General features: G+C 42.2%; 2 protein-coding genes across 2 annotated transcripts in view; both read right to left on the reverse strand.

The window, feature by feature from the left end:
• FNDC3A (fibronectin type III domain containing 3A) overlaps window positions 1–17,608 on the reverse strand; it is a 237,681-nt gene that overhangs the window by 194,028 nt on the left and 26,045 nt on the right. The gene's annotated exons all lie outside the window — the stretch shown is intronic.
• LOC134580105 (tigger transposable element-derived protein 1-like) lies at window positions 1,783–3,519 on the reverse strand. Its single transcript, XM_063438896.1, has 2 exons — window positions 2,495–3,519; window positions 1,783–2,266 (listed from the first exon to the last, which is right to left on the reverse strand). The coding sequence occupies exons 1-2, from the start codon at window positions 3,517–3,519 to the stop codon at window positions 1,783–1,785; spliced, it is 1,509 nt and encodes a 502-aa protein (XP_063294966.1).

Raw genomic sequence — 17,608 nt, forward strand, 5'->3', positions numbered from 1 at the left:
CTTCCCCCAATAATGAGACGACACATCACTTTGAGGGTAAAACAGGAACTCTGGACTGGCTCATCCAGCCTGGCTTTTATTACACTAATCCACATACAGGCTACACCCAGGGGGAGGCATAAAATAACCAATCACATACATGGTTCAGCCCACACATCCCCTCCCCTCAGATAACATTAAACTCAATTATCCGGTACACTTTTTCAGCCAAGTTCTGGATGTACCCCAAAACCCGGGGGTACACCTTTAAATCCAGCATCGCTGGATAGCCCTTATTCAGGGGGACAACATATCCAAAATTCAAGTAATTCGGATGAATGGTTCGTGAGATATGGGGTTCCAAAGATTTGACCGACCGCATGGGTAAAGTATCCGAAAACAGTTCCATGCATTTTGGCCCTGCGGTCGGTCACAAACAAGGGAATGAAAACAGGCGAATTGCCTGTGTTATAGAGCCTGGAGAGGGTTTGAATGAATTCCCTTGTTTGTGGGGTTCTTTCTACCGAACGGCTGGTCATTCGGTAGTTTCCATACGAATTTCTGGAAGTATGGAGGTCTCAGCGGTGTTTGCCTAGTCAAGTGTCCGATTTTAGTTCCAGACACTCGCCGGCAAAACACCGCTGTTCGGTAGTTTAAGATGGCCGCCGCCACGTGTTTGTTTCCCGAATGGCGGCCACCCAGAGGACAAAGAATAAATTACACTGATTGCCAATTACCCGTTTGCAACATTGTTGCAAACTGTAATTGGAGGCACACTTATTCCTGGGTGGTCTGGTTGTTCGGTAGTTTCACTCAATATAATAAATGAAGTGATTCTACCGAACAATCAGTTGAATGCTGCATACATATCCCAAGTTAAACTTAATACACATATAATATTACAGGCAGTACACTAGAATATGTATCACAGTCTTAAAGGGACAGTAGTCCCAAAAGTCCCAATATGTCCATAGATGCTGTTAAAAGGGCCAGTAGCAGCAATATACAGTACAATATGCCCCAAAAACCCAGGGGCCATAGTCAGCAGGTAGGAGGCTAGCAAACAGGCTTCTCCAGGGCCCAGTGGCGAGGTTGGTTTTGCCACAGATCCCTTTGTTTATGAACCCTAGTCACACCTCCCTGCATGTGACTTGCACAGCCTTCCATAAACACTTCCTGTAAAGTTGCAAGTTCTGTTTAATTAAAGGGACACTATAGTCACCTGAACAACTACAGCTTAATGTAGTTGTTCAGGTATGATCTATAGCTCCCTGCAGGCAATCTAATGTAAACACTGTATTTTCAGAGAAAATACAGTGTTTACATTGATTGATAGGAATACCTCCAGTGGCCGTCACTCAGACGGCCACCAGAGGGACTTCCTATCATGCAGGGCCCTAAAAAGGCCCTGTACACGTCAGACGTATTAAAATACAGTGGGACCTCGGTTTACGAATTTAATTCGTTCTCCGGGACGTTTCGTATTGCGAAAAATTCGTAAACCGAAACACGGATTCCCATAGGAATGCATTGAAAACCAATTAATGCGTTCCGGAGGTGAGAAAAAAGTCAAATAAAGTATTTTATCTGTTCAAAACTCTTTATAAAGTGCACTTTAAAGGCATAAATACTGTACAGGGACATGGTTAATCAAGAAATAACATTTCAAACATCCAACTTTATGTTTTAAAACATCACACATCAACTTTTAAAACATGGCAAAGTTTTGGTAACATGGTACAGTACACTTTAACTGTACATAAATCACACGTCAACAGGGAAATATAAAATAGCAAAACAATTTCAACACTGTTTGGAAGATGAGGAGGACGAGGGCAATTGGGCAGCACTAACACAAGCCGGTTCTTCTTCATGTCTAGGCTGTTTTTGTAGGAACCTTTCCATTGTCTGCTGCCTCTGGCGCCTTTTAAGCATCCCTCGGAAAGGGGACATGATGTCTGTGTCAAAACTGCTCACAAGTCTGTGGGCTAGAGCCTTATCTGGGTGGTGCTGCTGTACAAAAGTCTGTAGGTTTACCCACATTTGGCATGCCTCCTTGAGTTCCGTGAAAGAGAGCTGTTCCTCACTCATTTCCTCCTCCTCCTCAAATGCGATCTGCTCCTCCATCGACTCCTTCTGCAATTCCACCAGCTCCTCGGTGGTTAGGTCACGGTTGTGTTCCTCCACCAGCTCGTAGACATCCTCCTCAGTCACCTCCAGGCCCATGGTCCTCCCCAAGGAAACAATTTCCTCCAAGACTGTTGACTCTGGTGCAGTTGCAGAAGCACTGGAGGCAGGTTTTACAACACAGTCTGGCCAAAGGTTGCGCCAAGCAGAATTTAGGTTTGTCTGGCTGACCCCGGCCCAGGCAATGGTGATAATCTGCAGACAGCTCACAATGTCAAAATGCTCTCTCCAAAATTCATGGAGGGTGAGGCTTGAGCGATCTGTCATCTCAAAGCATCGCCGGAAAAGCTCCCTTGTGTAGTTTTTTTTAAAATTGGAGATGACCTGCTGGTCCATTGGCTGGAGTAGTGGGGTGGTGTTAGGCGGAAGGAACATGACCTTGATGAAATTAAAGTCCTCCAGCAAGTCTTCCTCGAGGCCTGGAGGATGGGCAGGAGCATTGTCCATGAGCAGCATGGCCTTGAGTGGCAGGTTATTGTCCAGAAGGTACTTCTTCACAGCAGGACCAAAAACCGCATTGACCCACTTCACAAACAAGAGGCGTGTGACCCAAGCCTTTGCGTTAGACTGCCACAAAACGCTCAACTGCTCCTTGTTCACCTTGTGTTTCTTGAAGGCCCGTGGGTTCTCTGAATGGTAGACAAGCAGAGGCTTGATCTTAAGGTCCCCACTGGCGTTGGCGCAGAACAGGAGGGTAAGACAGTCCTTCATCGGCTTGTGGCCAGGCAATGAGGTCTCCTCTGTGATGAAGGTACGCTTTGGCATCCTCTTCCAGAAGAGTCCAGTCTCGTCGCAGTTGAAGACCTGCTGAGGAAGGTAGCCCTCTGAAACTATGACCTCCAGGAACTCCGTAGCAAATTCTTCAGCTGCAGCAACATCGGAACTTGCAGCCTCTCCATGCCTGACCACACTGTGGATGCCAGATCTGTTCTTGAACCTTTCGAACCACCCCCTGCTGGCCTTGAAGCCTTCTGCATCTGCTGACGTTCCTGGCTGTTGTTTGAGGAGGTCAGCGTGCAAGGCCTTGGCTTTTTCGCAGATGATCGCCTTGGTCACTGAGTCCCCTGCACGATGCTTCTGTTCAATCCAGAGCAGGAGCAACTTCTCGACCTCGTCCAGAACAGGTGGGCGTTGCTTGGAGACCCTGGTGACTCCCTTGGCTGCATCTCTCCCAGTAATCTTCTCTTTCATATTTAGGATTGTACCGATTGTGGATGCACTCCTTCCATACTCTTTGGCAAGGTCGGTCAACCGCATTCCTCCTTCATGCTTCCTGATGATTTCCTTCTTGTCCTCAAGCAGAATCATCACCTTCTTCCTCTTCCCAGCTTCCGCTGCTTTCTTGGGTGCCATGACACCACCATCCCCAAGTATGCAAAAAATAAATAAAGATGCTTTACACCCATATGAGCTGGCATGGAAAACAACCCCACAATGCAAAACACACAGTAAAAGCCATGCACAGCACATGAGCTGGCATGGAAACCACAGTAAAAGCCATGCACAGCACACGAGCTGTAACAGGCATGCACAGCACACGAGCTGTAACAGGCATGCACAGCACATTAGCTGTAACAGGCATGCACAGCACATGAGCTGTAACAGGCATGCACAGCACATGAGCTGTAACAGGCATGCACAGCACATGAGCTGGCATGGAAACCACAGTAAAAGCCATGCACAGCAGATGAGCTGTAACAAGCATGCACAGCACATGAGATGGCATGGAAAACAACCCCACATTGCAAAACACACAGTACAGTTGTAACAGGCATGCACAGCACATGAGCTGGCATGGAAATCACCCCCAGAATGCAGAACACACAGTAAAAGGCATGCAAACAACCAAGCTCAGCTCCCTACCTTTCCACTTCTTGAGATGCACCAAAAAGGCTCCAAACCCTGCTGCAAATGGCTCCAAAAGGCTTCACAACTTGCTGCAAATGGCTCCAAAAGGCTCCACAACTTGCTGCAAATGGCTCCAAAAGGCTCCACAACTTGCTGCAAATGGCTCCAAAAGGCTCAACAACTTGCTGCAAATGGCTCCAAAAGGCTCAACAACTTGCTGCAAATGGCTCCAAAAGGCTCAACAACTTGCTGCAAATGGCTCCAAAAGGCTCAACAACTTGCTGCAAATGGCTCCAAAACCTCTCCAACACCTCCACACTACACACTCACGTGCTACCCACACTTCAGTATGCAGGGGGCGGAGCTATAAACCGAGACACTTGTTTCGTATTGCGAAAAAAAATTGTAAACCGAGGCATTTTTTTTTACGAATTTTCATTCGTAAACCGAATTTTTCGTTTACCGAGGCATTCGTTAACCGAGGTTCCACTGTACGTCTGATGTGTGCAGGAGAGAGAAGGCAGTGTGTGCGCGCCTTCTCTCTCCAGCCTGTCAGCAGAGGAGGGGGTGGGCAAAGACCACAAGCTGAGCTGTCACTCAGCTCAGCTCGTGGCCGCGCGCATGCGCGGTAGTGCGCCAAGGACTTCAGAGGGCGGCATGAATGCGTCTGATTGCTCCCTGCTCGCGCCCGCCTATTTCGTCATTTTGACGAAATGGGGGGCGCGGCTTCACGAGGCTCCCGGCGCTGGAACCAGGTGAGTAAAGAGGCTTGGCTGGAGAGTCCCTTTAAGATTTTCTTATCCCCTGCTATGTTAACAGCTTGCTAGACCCTGCAAGAGCCTCCTGCATGTGATTAAAGTTCAATTTAGAGATTGAGATACAATTATTTAAGGTAAGTTACATCTGATTGAAAGTGAAACCAGTTTTTTGTTGTTTTTTTCATGCAGGCTTTGCCAATCATTGCCAGGGGAGGTGTGGCTAGGGCTGCATAAACAGAAACAAAGTGATTTACCGTATATACTCGAGTATAAGACGAGTTTTTCAGCACATTTTTTGTGCTGAAAAACCCCCACTCGTCTTATACTCGAGTCAGTTGTCTGTATTATGGCAATTTTCATTGCCATAATACAGACAAGGACCGGGGGCTGTCAGGAAGCTGTAACTTACCTTCACCGCAGCTCCTGTCAGCTCCCTTCTCTCTTCTCCGGTCCGTGCAGCTCCCAGGTCAGCTCCCTCTGCAACTCTCGCGAGAGCCGCGGGGACAGAGCGTTGCCACGGGTTACCGTGGCAACGCTCCGCGCGGCCGCGAGAGTTGCAGAGGGAGCTGACCTGGGAGCTGCACGGACCGGAGAAGAGAGAAGGGAGCTGACAGGAGCTGCGGTGAAGGTAAGTTACAGCTTCCTGACAGCCCCCCTCCTACAGCCCATCCACTGGACCACCAGGGAGTGAGAGCCCCCCTCCCTGGCCAGCTAACAAGCAGAGAGGGGGGACAAAAAAAAATAAAAAATAAAAAAAATAATAATAATAATAAAAAAAAAAATAATAACAACATTAAAACAAATATATATTACAATAATAATAAAATAATAATAATTAATAAAATGCCCACCCCCACCAATGCTCTGCACTCACACACACACACTGCATTCATACACACTCATACACACACTGCACTGCATTCATTATACACACACACTGCATTCATACACACACTCATACACACTGCACTGCATTCATTATATACACACTGCACTCATACACACACTGCACTCATACATACACACTGCACTCATACATACACACTGCATTCATTATATACACACTGCACTCATATACACACACTGCACTGCATTCATTATACACACACTGCATACACACTGCACTGCATTCATTATACACACACTGCATACACACTGCACTCATACACACACTGCACTGCATTCATTATACACACACTGCACTCATACACACACTGCACTCATATACACACACTGCACTCATATACACACACTGCACTCATACATACACACTGCATTCATTATATACACACTGCACTCATATACACACACTGCACTGCATTCATTATACACACACTGTATACACACTGCACTCATACACACACTGCACTGCATTCATTATACACACACTGCACTCATATACACACACTGCACTGCATTCATTATACACACACTGCACTCATTATATACACACTGCACTCACACACTGCACTCATATACACACACTGCACTGCATTCATTATATACACACTGCATACACACTGCACTCATACACACACTGCACTGCATTCATTATACACACACTGCACTCATACACACTGCACTCATATACACACACTGCATTCATTATACACACACTGCACTCATACACACTGCACTCATATACACACACTGCACTCATATACACGCACTGCACTCATATACACGCACTGCACTCATATACACGCACTGCACTCCATTCATTATATACACACTGCATACACACACAGCATTCATATACACACTGCATTCATTATATACACACACTGTAAATAAATATTAAATTAATATAATTTTTTTAGGATCTAATTTTATTTAGAAATTTACCAGTAGCTGCTGCATTTCCCACCCTAGTCTTATACTCGAGTCAATAAGTTTTCCCAGTTTTTTGGGGTAAAATTAGGGGCCTCGGCTTATATTCGGGTCGGCTTATACTCGAGTATATACGGTAACTCCTAAATGACAGTGAATTGAGCAGTGAAATTGCAAGGGAATGATCTATACACTAAAAGTGCTTTATTTAGCTAAAGTAATTTAGGTGACTATAGTGTTCCTTTAACGATTACATGTTCTGTTTTATATTTGGTACATGTATTCGTCTTACTACTTACTTTGTGCAAAGACTCCTGGTCTGTAGATGCTAGATGGTACACCTAATGGAATGTCACATGCTGTCATCTCAATAAAAATGAAGATTTTTAAAAATTGCAGACTTCTGTTGCAAACCGCACTTTTGTAAAATTAAAAAGAGAACAACTCTTCACACACATTGGCTTCTTTACTCGAATAAAAATAAATTCATAAAAATCCAGGTATTCTGAGTTTGCTTGATATAACACTCATACATAAAAATACATAATGCATACAAACATTTATCATGTATAGTAAAATAAAGCCCGTAAACTTTCCTCACTGTATGAGTGTACAAATACAAAATATGTATACTTCCCTAATTTTGCCGCTTTCTTTTGCGGTCAACACAAATTTAACAAAAAAATCCACAAAGCAAGACCATATAAAGCGGATGTATACTGCAGTCAGGGAAAACCAGATATGAATGCAAAGAAAATAGACCAATGGAACCTCTGGGACACTCCAGCGCTGGGCATAGGATGAAGCGCCCACCATGCATCCTCCCAAGGGTATTGCTGTCTTTTGCATGGCCCGTTCAGAGTCCCCCCAACAACAACTAAGTACCCAGACACAGAGGCCTGATGCATACCCCAAGTAGACTATGCTCCCGTTTTTTACTTTTATCCTCAGCGGTTATGGGACTGTTAACCATGTTGAAACCAACTCCCGGTGGCTTAACGTCTGGTTAACTCTTGTTAATTTTTCTTATGTTTAGATAGTTTCAACGATGTTACCTAGCGCTATAGGCATGACTTAGCGAAATTACACACTCTTTAACTCCTTATAGCCTAGGTTTGTAGAGCGTTACACAGAGCCCAGCTATAGTTATATGGTGCACCATAGTATTGTATTATCACTACACAAGAATAGCCAACCTCGCAAAACGCTTAGCTGAGCTTGTTTTGGGAGAATTAGTCGAATCCCTAATAGCAACTGACTAACACTTGACTCTCCGATGTGCAAAAATTAAGCATGTAACTAATGGTCTTTATCTTACAGTTCGTGTACGAAATCCACTAATGCTCCTGCTAATGCATAACCTATACGTTATAGAACAGTTTGTAATAGTTTGTTTCTCGTGATAAAATATTTTAAAATGTGCTAGCCAAACACATGCCATAACAAGTCGATGTTCATGACAAGCCTGCAGATGCTGTTGTGGCGCTGCAAGACTAAATGTATGTTCTTTAATATGCACAAGAAAAATAAAGAATTTAAAAAATAAAAAATAGACCAATGGCATAGTATATTAGTATTAAAAAAAAAGGTATATTAAATTCAGCTACCCTACTTTTTTTTGCCTTAGTTGTTTTTAACCAAAGCACCAAAGTTGCGGTTTAGTGGATAAGGGAGTGCGCTGTATTTACTTTTTTTTATTGTCTGTGTGTGTGTCAGTGAGTGAGTGACATGAGGGGGCGGCAAAATGGACCTTTGCCTAGGGCGGCAGAATTCCTTGTACCGGCCCTGTGTCCCCCACTGTATTATAGCACTCTGTATCACTATATATCACTGTATTACAGCACACTGTATAACACTGTATTGCAGCACTCTGTATTATAGCAGAGTTCCAGTATCATATTCCAAAGAGCCACCAACACTTACCCACAGATTAACAACTAAGCCTCATTTCTATTACATTCAGAATGGGACAAGCACATATTCTAATCAGCCCAAAACATGATTTGCAAACAAGGGGGGCACATGTGGGCATGGCACTCCGTGACGGCGTTTCGTCACAAATAGATTATAATAAAACTATGGATATGGTTTACAGTACCACAAGTAGCAAGAAGATTATAATAATATGATGGATATGTTTATAGTAATTTAGATTATTCTGATGCAGAGGATTGAGGTTTCTCTTTCTCATAAAGATGTTGAATCTGGCACTAAATGGAAAGTTGATAAAGGATATCCCTTAAATGATCAAGTTAAAATAAGTCATCCACGCTAATCAGCATGGGTTCCTTTGCCTCAGGTTTCTAGATTTATCTCTCACTATATTAGGAAACTGTGGGCTGAATGCCCTAGTACCATCAAAAAAAGAATTTTTTTTTTTTTTTTAAAAGAACTTGACCCTATTATACAATATCTCAAAAACTACAGGAAGGATCCTAAGGGCATAGATCATTCACTAAAGAGCTGCAAGGACAGACTCCTAGATATCCTAGAATATCTAGGAGTCTGCCCTGGCAGCTCTTTAGTGAGCAATCTATAACCTTCTTAGGGCATATCTAGGTCCTGTTGCAAAAATATTTGACATTAAAGAGTAACCTTTTAAGGCAGGAAACCGTTGATATCCACATTTTGAGAGGCTTCATTCAAATATTAATTTGTCTCTTAGGAAACCCTAATGTGGTTTTATCCTCTGAAAGGAGACAATCTATTCTGCTAAAATTGGACCTCCAACGGATGACTTCTGAAGAGCCAATTTCAGTGGACGGGTTGATGTTCAGGGATAGTTTTATTAAAAATAGTGGATTTAATTTGACTTTGTGTGTCAAGGGGTGGGATATATTAGGTAGCAGGTTAAGAGTCATTTTTAGAATTTCATGTGTTGGTAGCAGGAAAAATGGGCAAACTAAATGATCTGAGTAACTTTGACAATGGCCAAATAGTGATGGATAGACAACTGGATCAGAGCATATATATATATAGTTTTTAATATATAGTTTTACAATGAGCCTATTCAGGTAAGTGTACCAACCCCTTTTATTTTCACCATTCCAAATCAACCAAAGTTCAACCAAATAGCTTTCAGGATATCAGCAACATGTGTCTAGTTTACAAGAAGGACAAATATTTTGACTGGTCATCACTCTAAAATATCTAAAATGTTCTAACTTTTTATTTTATTAAGACATGAGGCGAGTATTATCCCAATGCTTTACTTACTTATTTTTTATGTATACCCACCGCATTTATAACTTTCTAATGAGATGTTATCTTTGTTCTTGGAAATCAAGACTATATTATTCAGGACTATACATAGGACATCAGATCACACGTTTAGACTGGAATAAATGAGATTTAGTCTAAGGCAAAGTTTTTTGTTTGTTTTTTTACAGTAAGCACAATAAGGATGTGGAATTCTTTGCCTCTAGAAGCGGTTTTATCAGAGTGAACAGGTGTTTAAACCGCAACTAGATGAATAATTGCAAAAACATAATATCCAGGGATATAATTTTTATTGGCGGGGAGTATCAGCTTTGTGATCCAAGGAGAGATTTGACTGCCATTCTGAGGTCAAGAAAGAATATTCTCCTAGTTTGCTGCAAAATTTGAAAGCACTTTAAACTGTTTTTTTTTTTTGCCTTCTTTTGATCAACAGTAAAAACAGATGTTAGAAAGGCTGAACGTGATGAATGCATGTCTCTTTTCAGCTTATGTAACTAATATGATATCACATAAATAATTATACAAGCTAATACAAGTCGCAGGTCGACAGTACTACTGGCCAAAGTGAAACACTTATTAGTTTTATTTATTCCAGCGGTGGATCAGGAAAGATATGGACTATTAAAGAAACACTAGTCACCTAAATTACTTTAGCTAAATAAAGCAGTTTTAGTGTATGGATCATTCCCCTGCAATTTCACTGCTCAATTCACTGTCATTTAGGAGTTAGATCTCTTTGTTTATGCAGCCCTAGCTACACCTCCCCTGGCTATGATTGACAGAGCCTGCATGAAAAAAAAAAAAAACTGGTTTCACTTTCAAACAGATGTAATTTACCTTAAATAATTGTATCTCAATCTATAAATTGAACTTTAATCACATGCAGGAGGCTCTTGCAGGGTCTAGCAAGCTATTAACATAGCAGGGGATAAGAAAATCTTAATTAAACAGAACTTGCAATAAAGAAAGCCTAAATAGGGCTCTCTTTACAGGAAGTGTTTATGGAAGGCTGTGCAAGTCACATGCAGGGAGGTGTGACTAGGGTTCATAAACAAAGGGATTTAACTCCTAAATGGCAGAGGATTGAGCAGTGAGGCTGCAGGGGCATGTTCTATACACCAAAACTGCTTCATTAAGCTAAAGTTGTTCAGGTGACTATAGTGTCCCTTTAAAGGACCACTAAAGGCACCCAGAATACTTCCCCACAATGAGGCAGTCTGGGTGCAGACCAATGCCTTTAGTACCTGACAGTCATCTGAGGAGCTTATGCTCCGAGAATCAAAATTTTTATAGGGAGCATAGGATTGGAGATTTAGAAGAGTCTGTGGGACAGGAGACTCTCAACACTGGAAAAAGGTAAATAAAACCTTCCCCTTCTATGAAGAAGTTCGGAGACATATGGGTCAGGGTGTTCCAGTAGATTTGATCTACTTGGATTTTGCTCGTGATGCAGTGCAGAGAGTAGTTGTAAATAGAACAAAAGTGGTAAAGTAGAGTACTTCAGGGTTCTGTCCTGGGTCCACATCTATTTAATATATTTATAAAACTTATCTTGAAGAAGACACTGAAAGTAATTTGTCAGTGTTTGTATTTTTTTTGTCTAGTTTTGTGCCATCTGCAATCTGGCCAACATATCATATCTACAGAGGGATTTGGATTAATTTGAGTACTGGGCAGACAAGTGGCAGATGAGACTCAATACAGATAAATGCAAAGGATCCCCATAAGACAGGACTTGGAACCTAGGAGCAAGCTTTTCAATGCCAAAAATACAATTCTTAAAGGGACACTTAAAAGTCCGTAGAATCACTACAGCTTAATGTAGTTGTTCTAAAGTCTATATCCTGTCCCTGAACGCTTTTCAATGTAAACACTGACTTTTCAGACAAAACATCTAGTGACATTCACTTAAGACGGTATCTAGAGGTGCTTCCTAGGTCAGTGCTTTACACTGTGCAGCACCTATGTTAATGTCCCCATAGAGATGCATTGAATCAATGCATCCCTATGAGGAGAAGTTGATTGGTGCAGTGGCATTTTGCCGTGCATGCACAATAATCCCCTAATGGTTTCCTATGGGGAAGCATTGGATTGGCTGAGATAGTCAAGATTGATGATCTCAGCCATGGAGGTAGGTCCAGCCACGTCATGGGAAAAACATCTTTCTCATGTTATTGGAGGGGGGCGGTCACTTAAAAACACACACACACACAGAGACACTCACTGACCGACCCACACACTCACAGACAGACAGACTTAGACACACACACACACACACACAAATAATCACTTTGAATTTTTGGTTTTAATTTAATTCCACCCAGCCTTCCTATATTTGGAGAGCTGGAGTGGATAGGCTTTCCTGGGGTCCAGTGGCACTGCTGTCATCTCACTACTCAGCTCCCTCTCTAGCACTTTTTAGCGATGAAGGGCCGGAGTGACGGAGCTAAGCAGGGAGATTACAGTTTCCTCGCCGCAGCATGGGGCAGTGATACCACAGTCAACTGTCCATATCAGGAGTATGAAGGAGTATGAGTTTTGGATCAATTATTTTGTAAATCTATTTCTAAATTGACTTTGGTGCATGTAAAAAAAAAAATTTCAAAAATGAAATCTATAATGTAACAAAATGGTATAATATCCCCATAACATAGTAATAGCAAAGTAGCAACAGTCAATTCTGTTGGCAGAACAGACATTTTTTTCCTTCTGCAAATGTGAAGAACCAACATGTTCTAAAGCTAGTATAGATATGATATAGACATATTCATAAAATAGTTATATGCACCACACATCAGACAATTCTACATTCTAAAAGAGAATGGGTGCAAATATAATAAACACTGAAACTATTTTTATAATGCAACAGAATTCCTTGCCATTCTTACACCGAATCTGCCTCATAATCCAACTAGTCTGCATTGTCAGCAGAAAATGGAGAACACAATATGCAAATAAATAAAAACACAGTCACCTTCATCTGATATCCTGCACTTAATATACAACATCCAGGCCTCCTGAACTACCGATAGGGAAATGTCCTATGCAAAATCAGTAAGGAAATATTTAATCAGAAGATCTACGATGCATCATGGAAACGTGGATAAAACGGAAAAAACAGACAACTACTCAGGGCTCCAACACTCAAGTAGAATAACAAATGAGAAAACAGGAATCAATTTAAATCAAGCCTCAACCACGAGTCTCATCAAAAAAATGCCTGCTGTCCTCCTGTAGACAGAAAAATATTTCTTGAGGAATGCACAGAACTGGTGACTGTTTTAGGGTAAATAAGTCCATATAGTTTATCTTTGGATAAGACCTACTTCCCATAAGGTAGACCTTTAGACAAGCAGCATTTTCTGGCAATCACAAAACCTGGTTACACACGGGATATAAAAAGGAACATAATGAACTAGAAGTTGACTGTTAGTATATCCCCATTGTATAGTCTGACCAGCGTAAGATCACCAGTCAGTTTAACAATTTTCCTGACATTTAGAGACTTGTTCCGGACCAATAAAACTTGGGCTAAACGAAGCACAGGGGCAAGGATTCCATGACAAAAAGAGGCCCAGGCAATCTGGTGAGTGCATCATGCTGTGTTGTTTTGCATATTGTTGGTTGCTACAAATATACCAGACGTAGAAAGTAAGCATGAGAATATAGAGCTAAAAGTGCTATGTTGTAAATTTAAATTTGGGGTGACTAAATACGTTTTTATGAGTTGCGCCTTTGGTTTTCTTTGGTTTTTTTTTATTTTTAGTATAACACTGTGTGGTGGTAGTGGTGGTAGTGGTGGTGCTGGCTCTGCCCCTGATCTGCCTACTTGGCTGAAATAATCTAAATTGTCGAACTCAGGGGGCGGGCCTGACCTGCATGCCGAGCAGTCGCATGGTGGCGGAGCTCTCGCTACACAAGCTGATTTTAGGGCAAACACTCACCAAACTCAAGCCTGAAACGATGCCGGGGTACGCCACCCAAGCTGGGGGCACCCTGGTGAACCTGCCGACACTGGACACGAGTGTTAACCGCAATCTTGAACCTCAGGAGGCAGCTTGCGGCGGATGGAGCTAGGGAGAGACAGCCGCTCTCCTCACTCCTACACTGGGGGCACCGAGCCACTGCCTACCCGCTTCCCACGTCAGGACCAGCGGGGGTGATCCCAGTCCAACCTCCCCAAGCAACAGGGCAATTCCAAGCTCAGACAGAGGAATCTCGCAGGATGCCCGTTACAACAGGGGACTACCCAATGGCGGACGCCACGTGTCCCCACAATAAGACACGTGGTAAAGCTAGCTGGTAAAGCTGGACGCCATACTCGACGCCTTCTGGGCGAGCCTGGCAAGAAGAGCGCGGCTGGCCAACGCACAAGCAGACCCACCAAGCGACAACCATGAAAGCCCCGGCCCCCACCTGACAAGACCACAAAGATGGCGCCGAAGACTGAGGCCTCTCCCGCACACACACCAACAGACACGTCCACGCCATGCAGTGAGGCCAGATCGAAAAGGCCCACAAAAAGTCAGGCCTCCTCAGAGATGCTTTGAATCAATGTATCTCTATGAGGAAAGTTTAGTGTCTCTATGCAGAGGGTGAAGACACTAAATGTCAGTCACACTGTGCAGCACTGCCCCAGAAAGCACCTCTAGCAGCCATCCGAGGAGTGGCCAGTGGAGGTATCCTTAGGCTGTAATGTAAGCACTGCATTTTCTCTGAAAAAACGGTGTTTACTGCAAAAAGCCTGAAGGGAATGATCATACTCACCAGAACAAATGCAATCAGCTGTAATTGTTATAGTGACTATAGTGTCCCTTTAAGTTTTATGTATCAGATAGTATATGAGATTTTGTTAATTCACAGTGTATATCTATAATTGCCTACAGGGAAGTTGTACATCTCTTCTGAGGAAGTCAATGTATGAGACAAAATACACTGCAGGCATCAAGAGATACATTTGGATCTGGATCTTATACAAGATCTACACATGGAGCTGAAGGCAATGGACACACCTTACATTACAGCAGAAAAGTCTTGCACAGTCACAGATTGTACATGAAAGACAACATCCTTCTTGGGTTTCTCTCAGTGGAAACACAATGCATTTTTCTCAAAATGTATGGGGGGGGGGGGAGGAGAAGTGGGGGCATTTGTTAATTCTTGTTTAGGAAAAGACATGAATAAAAACATAACCATTTTACCACACCACCAGGGTTATTGAATAAAGTGAGAATAGCTGAAGATTCAAAGTGAATTTTAATATTTGAGCCAAAACTTAAAAAGTCAAGGCTCTTCTCAATTTGGCTATTTTGTCCGTAAATGACCACTCCACATCCATACAGCATCTTAGCTTGCTGAAGCAGTCGTATGGGGGTTGGGACCCAGACCACTCCAATGTGCAGAAGTGGTCTGGGTGCATGGAGTATCCCTTTAAGTCTGCAATTTACATCGAATCTATTTTCACTTTACTGAATAACTCTGCACATATTTTCTTTCGGTTTTCATTCTGACCCAGAATATTAACACAAGTAAGTTATATTTATTCAATCAGAATAAAAATGTTGGGGGGAGGTGGGGGTCACGTTTGGGGAGCTGTTTTAGGTTTTCTTCATTTTAGAATTGCAACACTTATTTAACTTATTAGCTGTCCTCAGAGTTTCTATGCATTTATAGTGTAGAAAAAACTGACGGCATATCAAAAATGTAATAAAACACTCAGTACCTATGACCTTATTTAGCAGACAATAAGTTATTGTGTGTAAAGAATAATAAAACATAATAAAAAGTTGTTCTCTGGTCAAGTCCACAATTTGAAAGGTCTGTTTCTAATAATATTTCACCAATCCAATATTACACAGAGAATATATGAAAACATCCTCTTCAAATAAACGATCAAGAGCTGAAACTGGTTATGATCTTTTGACCTGTCCTATACCTGAACACTGCTGTACAAAGCCTCTCTTTCTCTGGAAAATAAAAAGCACAGTAAATCAATAGGTGCTCTGTCTGTCTGCTGGCATTCCCTTAGAGTTACTTTATACCAAAAGACATGAAAGGAAATGCGCACTCACAGGTATCTAGAACAAGCTCTGCGCTCTTCCTTATTGCACTCCAAAGACTAAATAGCAAACCACCAGTACACAGAAAGAAAGAAAAGAAAAAAAAAACACAACAGAAACAAAAAGGTGATGGCTTTACCCATTATTTGTTAAACGTTAAATCTATAGTTTCAAAGTGAAGTAGGACTTGGATGTCATAGACTGCACGGCTAACACAGTGACACTCTTCAATGCAAACAAGCTCTGGTCTAATGCTCTTTTGAGACACAACTCACTCTCGGTACAATGCAAATACAGAATTAAGTGAGTGCACCCACAATGCAAAGGAGGGGGGGAATGCTTATTTTCAATAACGTCAATTTACTCAATGTATTCAAATTAAAGAAACCTCCAGAGTGGAAGTCATCCCAATAAATGCACTTGGCCTCGGTTTTCTTTATAAACTGCCCAAAAAGAAAGTTATGTCTAACGCGATGAAATTATTATTATTTATATAGCGGCAGAAATTTCCGTAGCGCTGTTCAATTGGAAATGAACCGGTAACCACAATGGTCTGATCTAAAGAAAATTCATAAACATTCACTAAATGTTATGCTGTAACGGTTATACAATGTTGCAAGTGGGCACTAAACATTGCAACATAAAGATCTAAATTGGCAATTCAATGGAAAACTAGCTCCTAGCACTGACTTCCACATACCAACTGACGACGATCGTGGTCCAATCAAATGCTTCTCATGTGATAACCATTTGCCCAGCTCAGAGCACATGTTTGCACTCTGAGAAGGTTAGGGGGAAGAACAAATAAATAAATCATATTAAAAAACTTAATGCAAGGAGGACTACTCGGTGGCTTTCCCGTGAAGGCGCGCTGCCTGCAAGGGAGAAAACTCTCTCGTTTGTTGCCAGAGTGAACAGTCATATGTGCTGGTGGTGTAACGAGCTCCCTGTACACAAGTGCAAACATTTCAGAAACGCTGCACATCCTGACTCCTACCACCATGATCACTTCTAAAAGCAGAAGTAGTCACGATGGTTGGAGTAACCCTTTGCAGAGTGAAAGTCTTAAACCCAGTCTAAATCCTTAATTCTAAACCAAATCCTAATCCCAAACCAAATCCCAATCTTACATAGAACCCTAAATCCTATAGACTGTAAGCTCGTTTGAGCAGGGTCCTCTTCAACCTATCGTTCCCGTAAGTTTTTTGTAATTGTCCTATTCATAGTTAAATCCCCCCTTCTTAGAATATTGTAAAGCACTACGGAATCGGTTGGCACTATATAAAGGGCAATAATAAATAAATCTAATAAGGAGCCTAACCTTCATCCTAACCTATAACCTAATTATATGCCTAATACCAATTTTAACCTTAATCCTAACTCTTTAAATAGTATGAGGATTCCTTCTGCTAATGTCAGCAGAGGGATTCCCTTTCCTAGTCCAAACTAATCTGAACCCTAGTCTGAAAGCTAATCCCGAACCTAAAATGAATTCGAAACATTGAATACAGTACTTCCAATGCTCTGCGACCAATACTGGCCAACTGGGACTAGACGCATGGTCACAGAGCTCCTGCAGCTAAACTTGATTAATCGCGCAAAAAACGACAATACAGGTACTCACACCCATGAGACTAACCTGCCTGAGATCAGTGTGCCCCACCGAACCTCCCGATACCACTTGGAAGAAAATCGGAGCACGGAATCCAGAGATGCTTGACCGCGGCC

This window comes from Pelobates fuscus, chromosome 1 (genome assembly GCF_036172605.1).
Source record: "Pelobates fuscus isolate aPelFus1 chromosome 1, aPelFus1.pri, whole genome shotgun sequence".
In the NCBI taxonomy this organism is placed as follows: domain Eukaryota; kingdom Metazoa; phylum Chordata; class Amphibia; order Anura; family Pelobatidae; genus Pelobates; species Pelobates fuscus.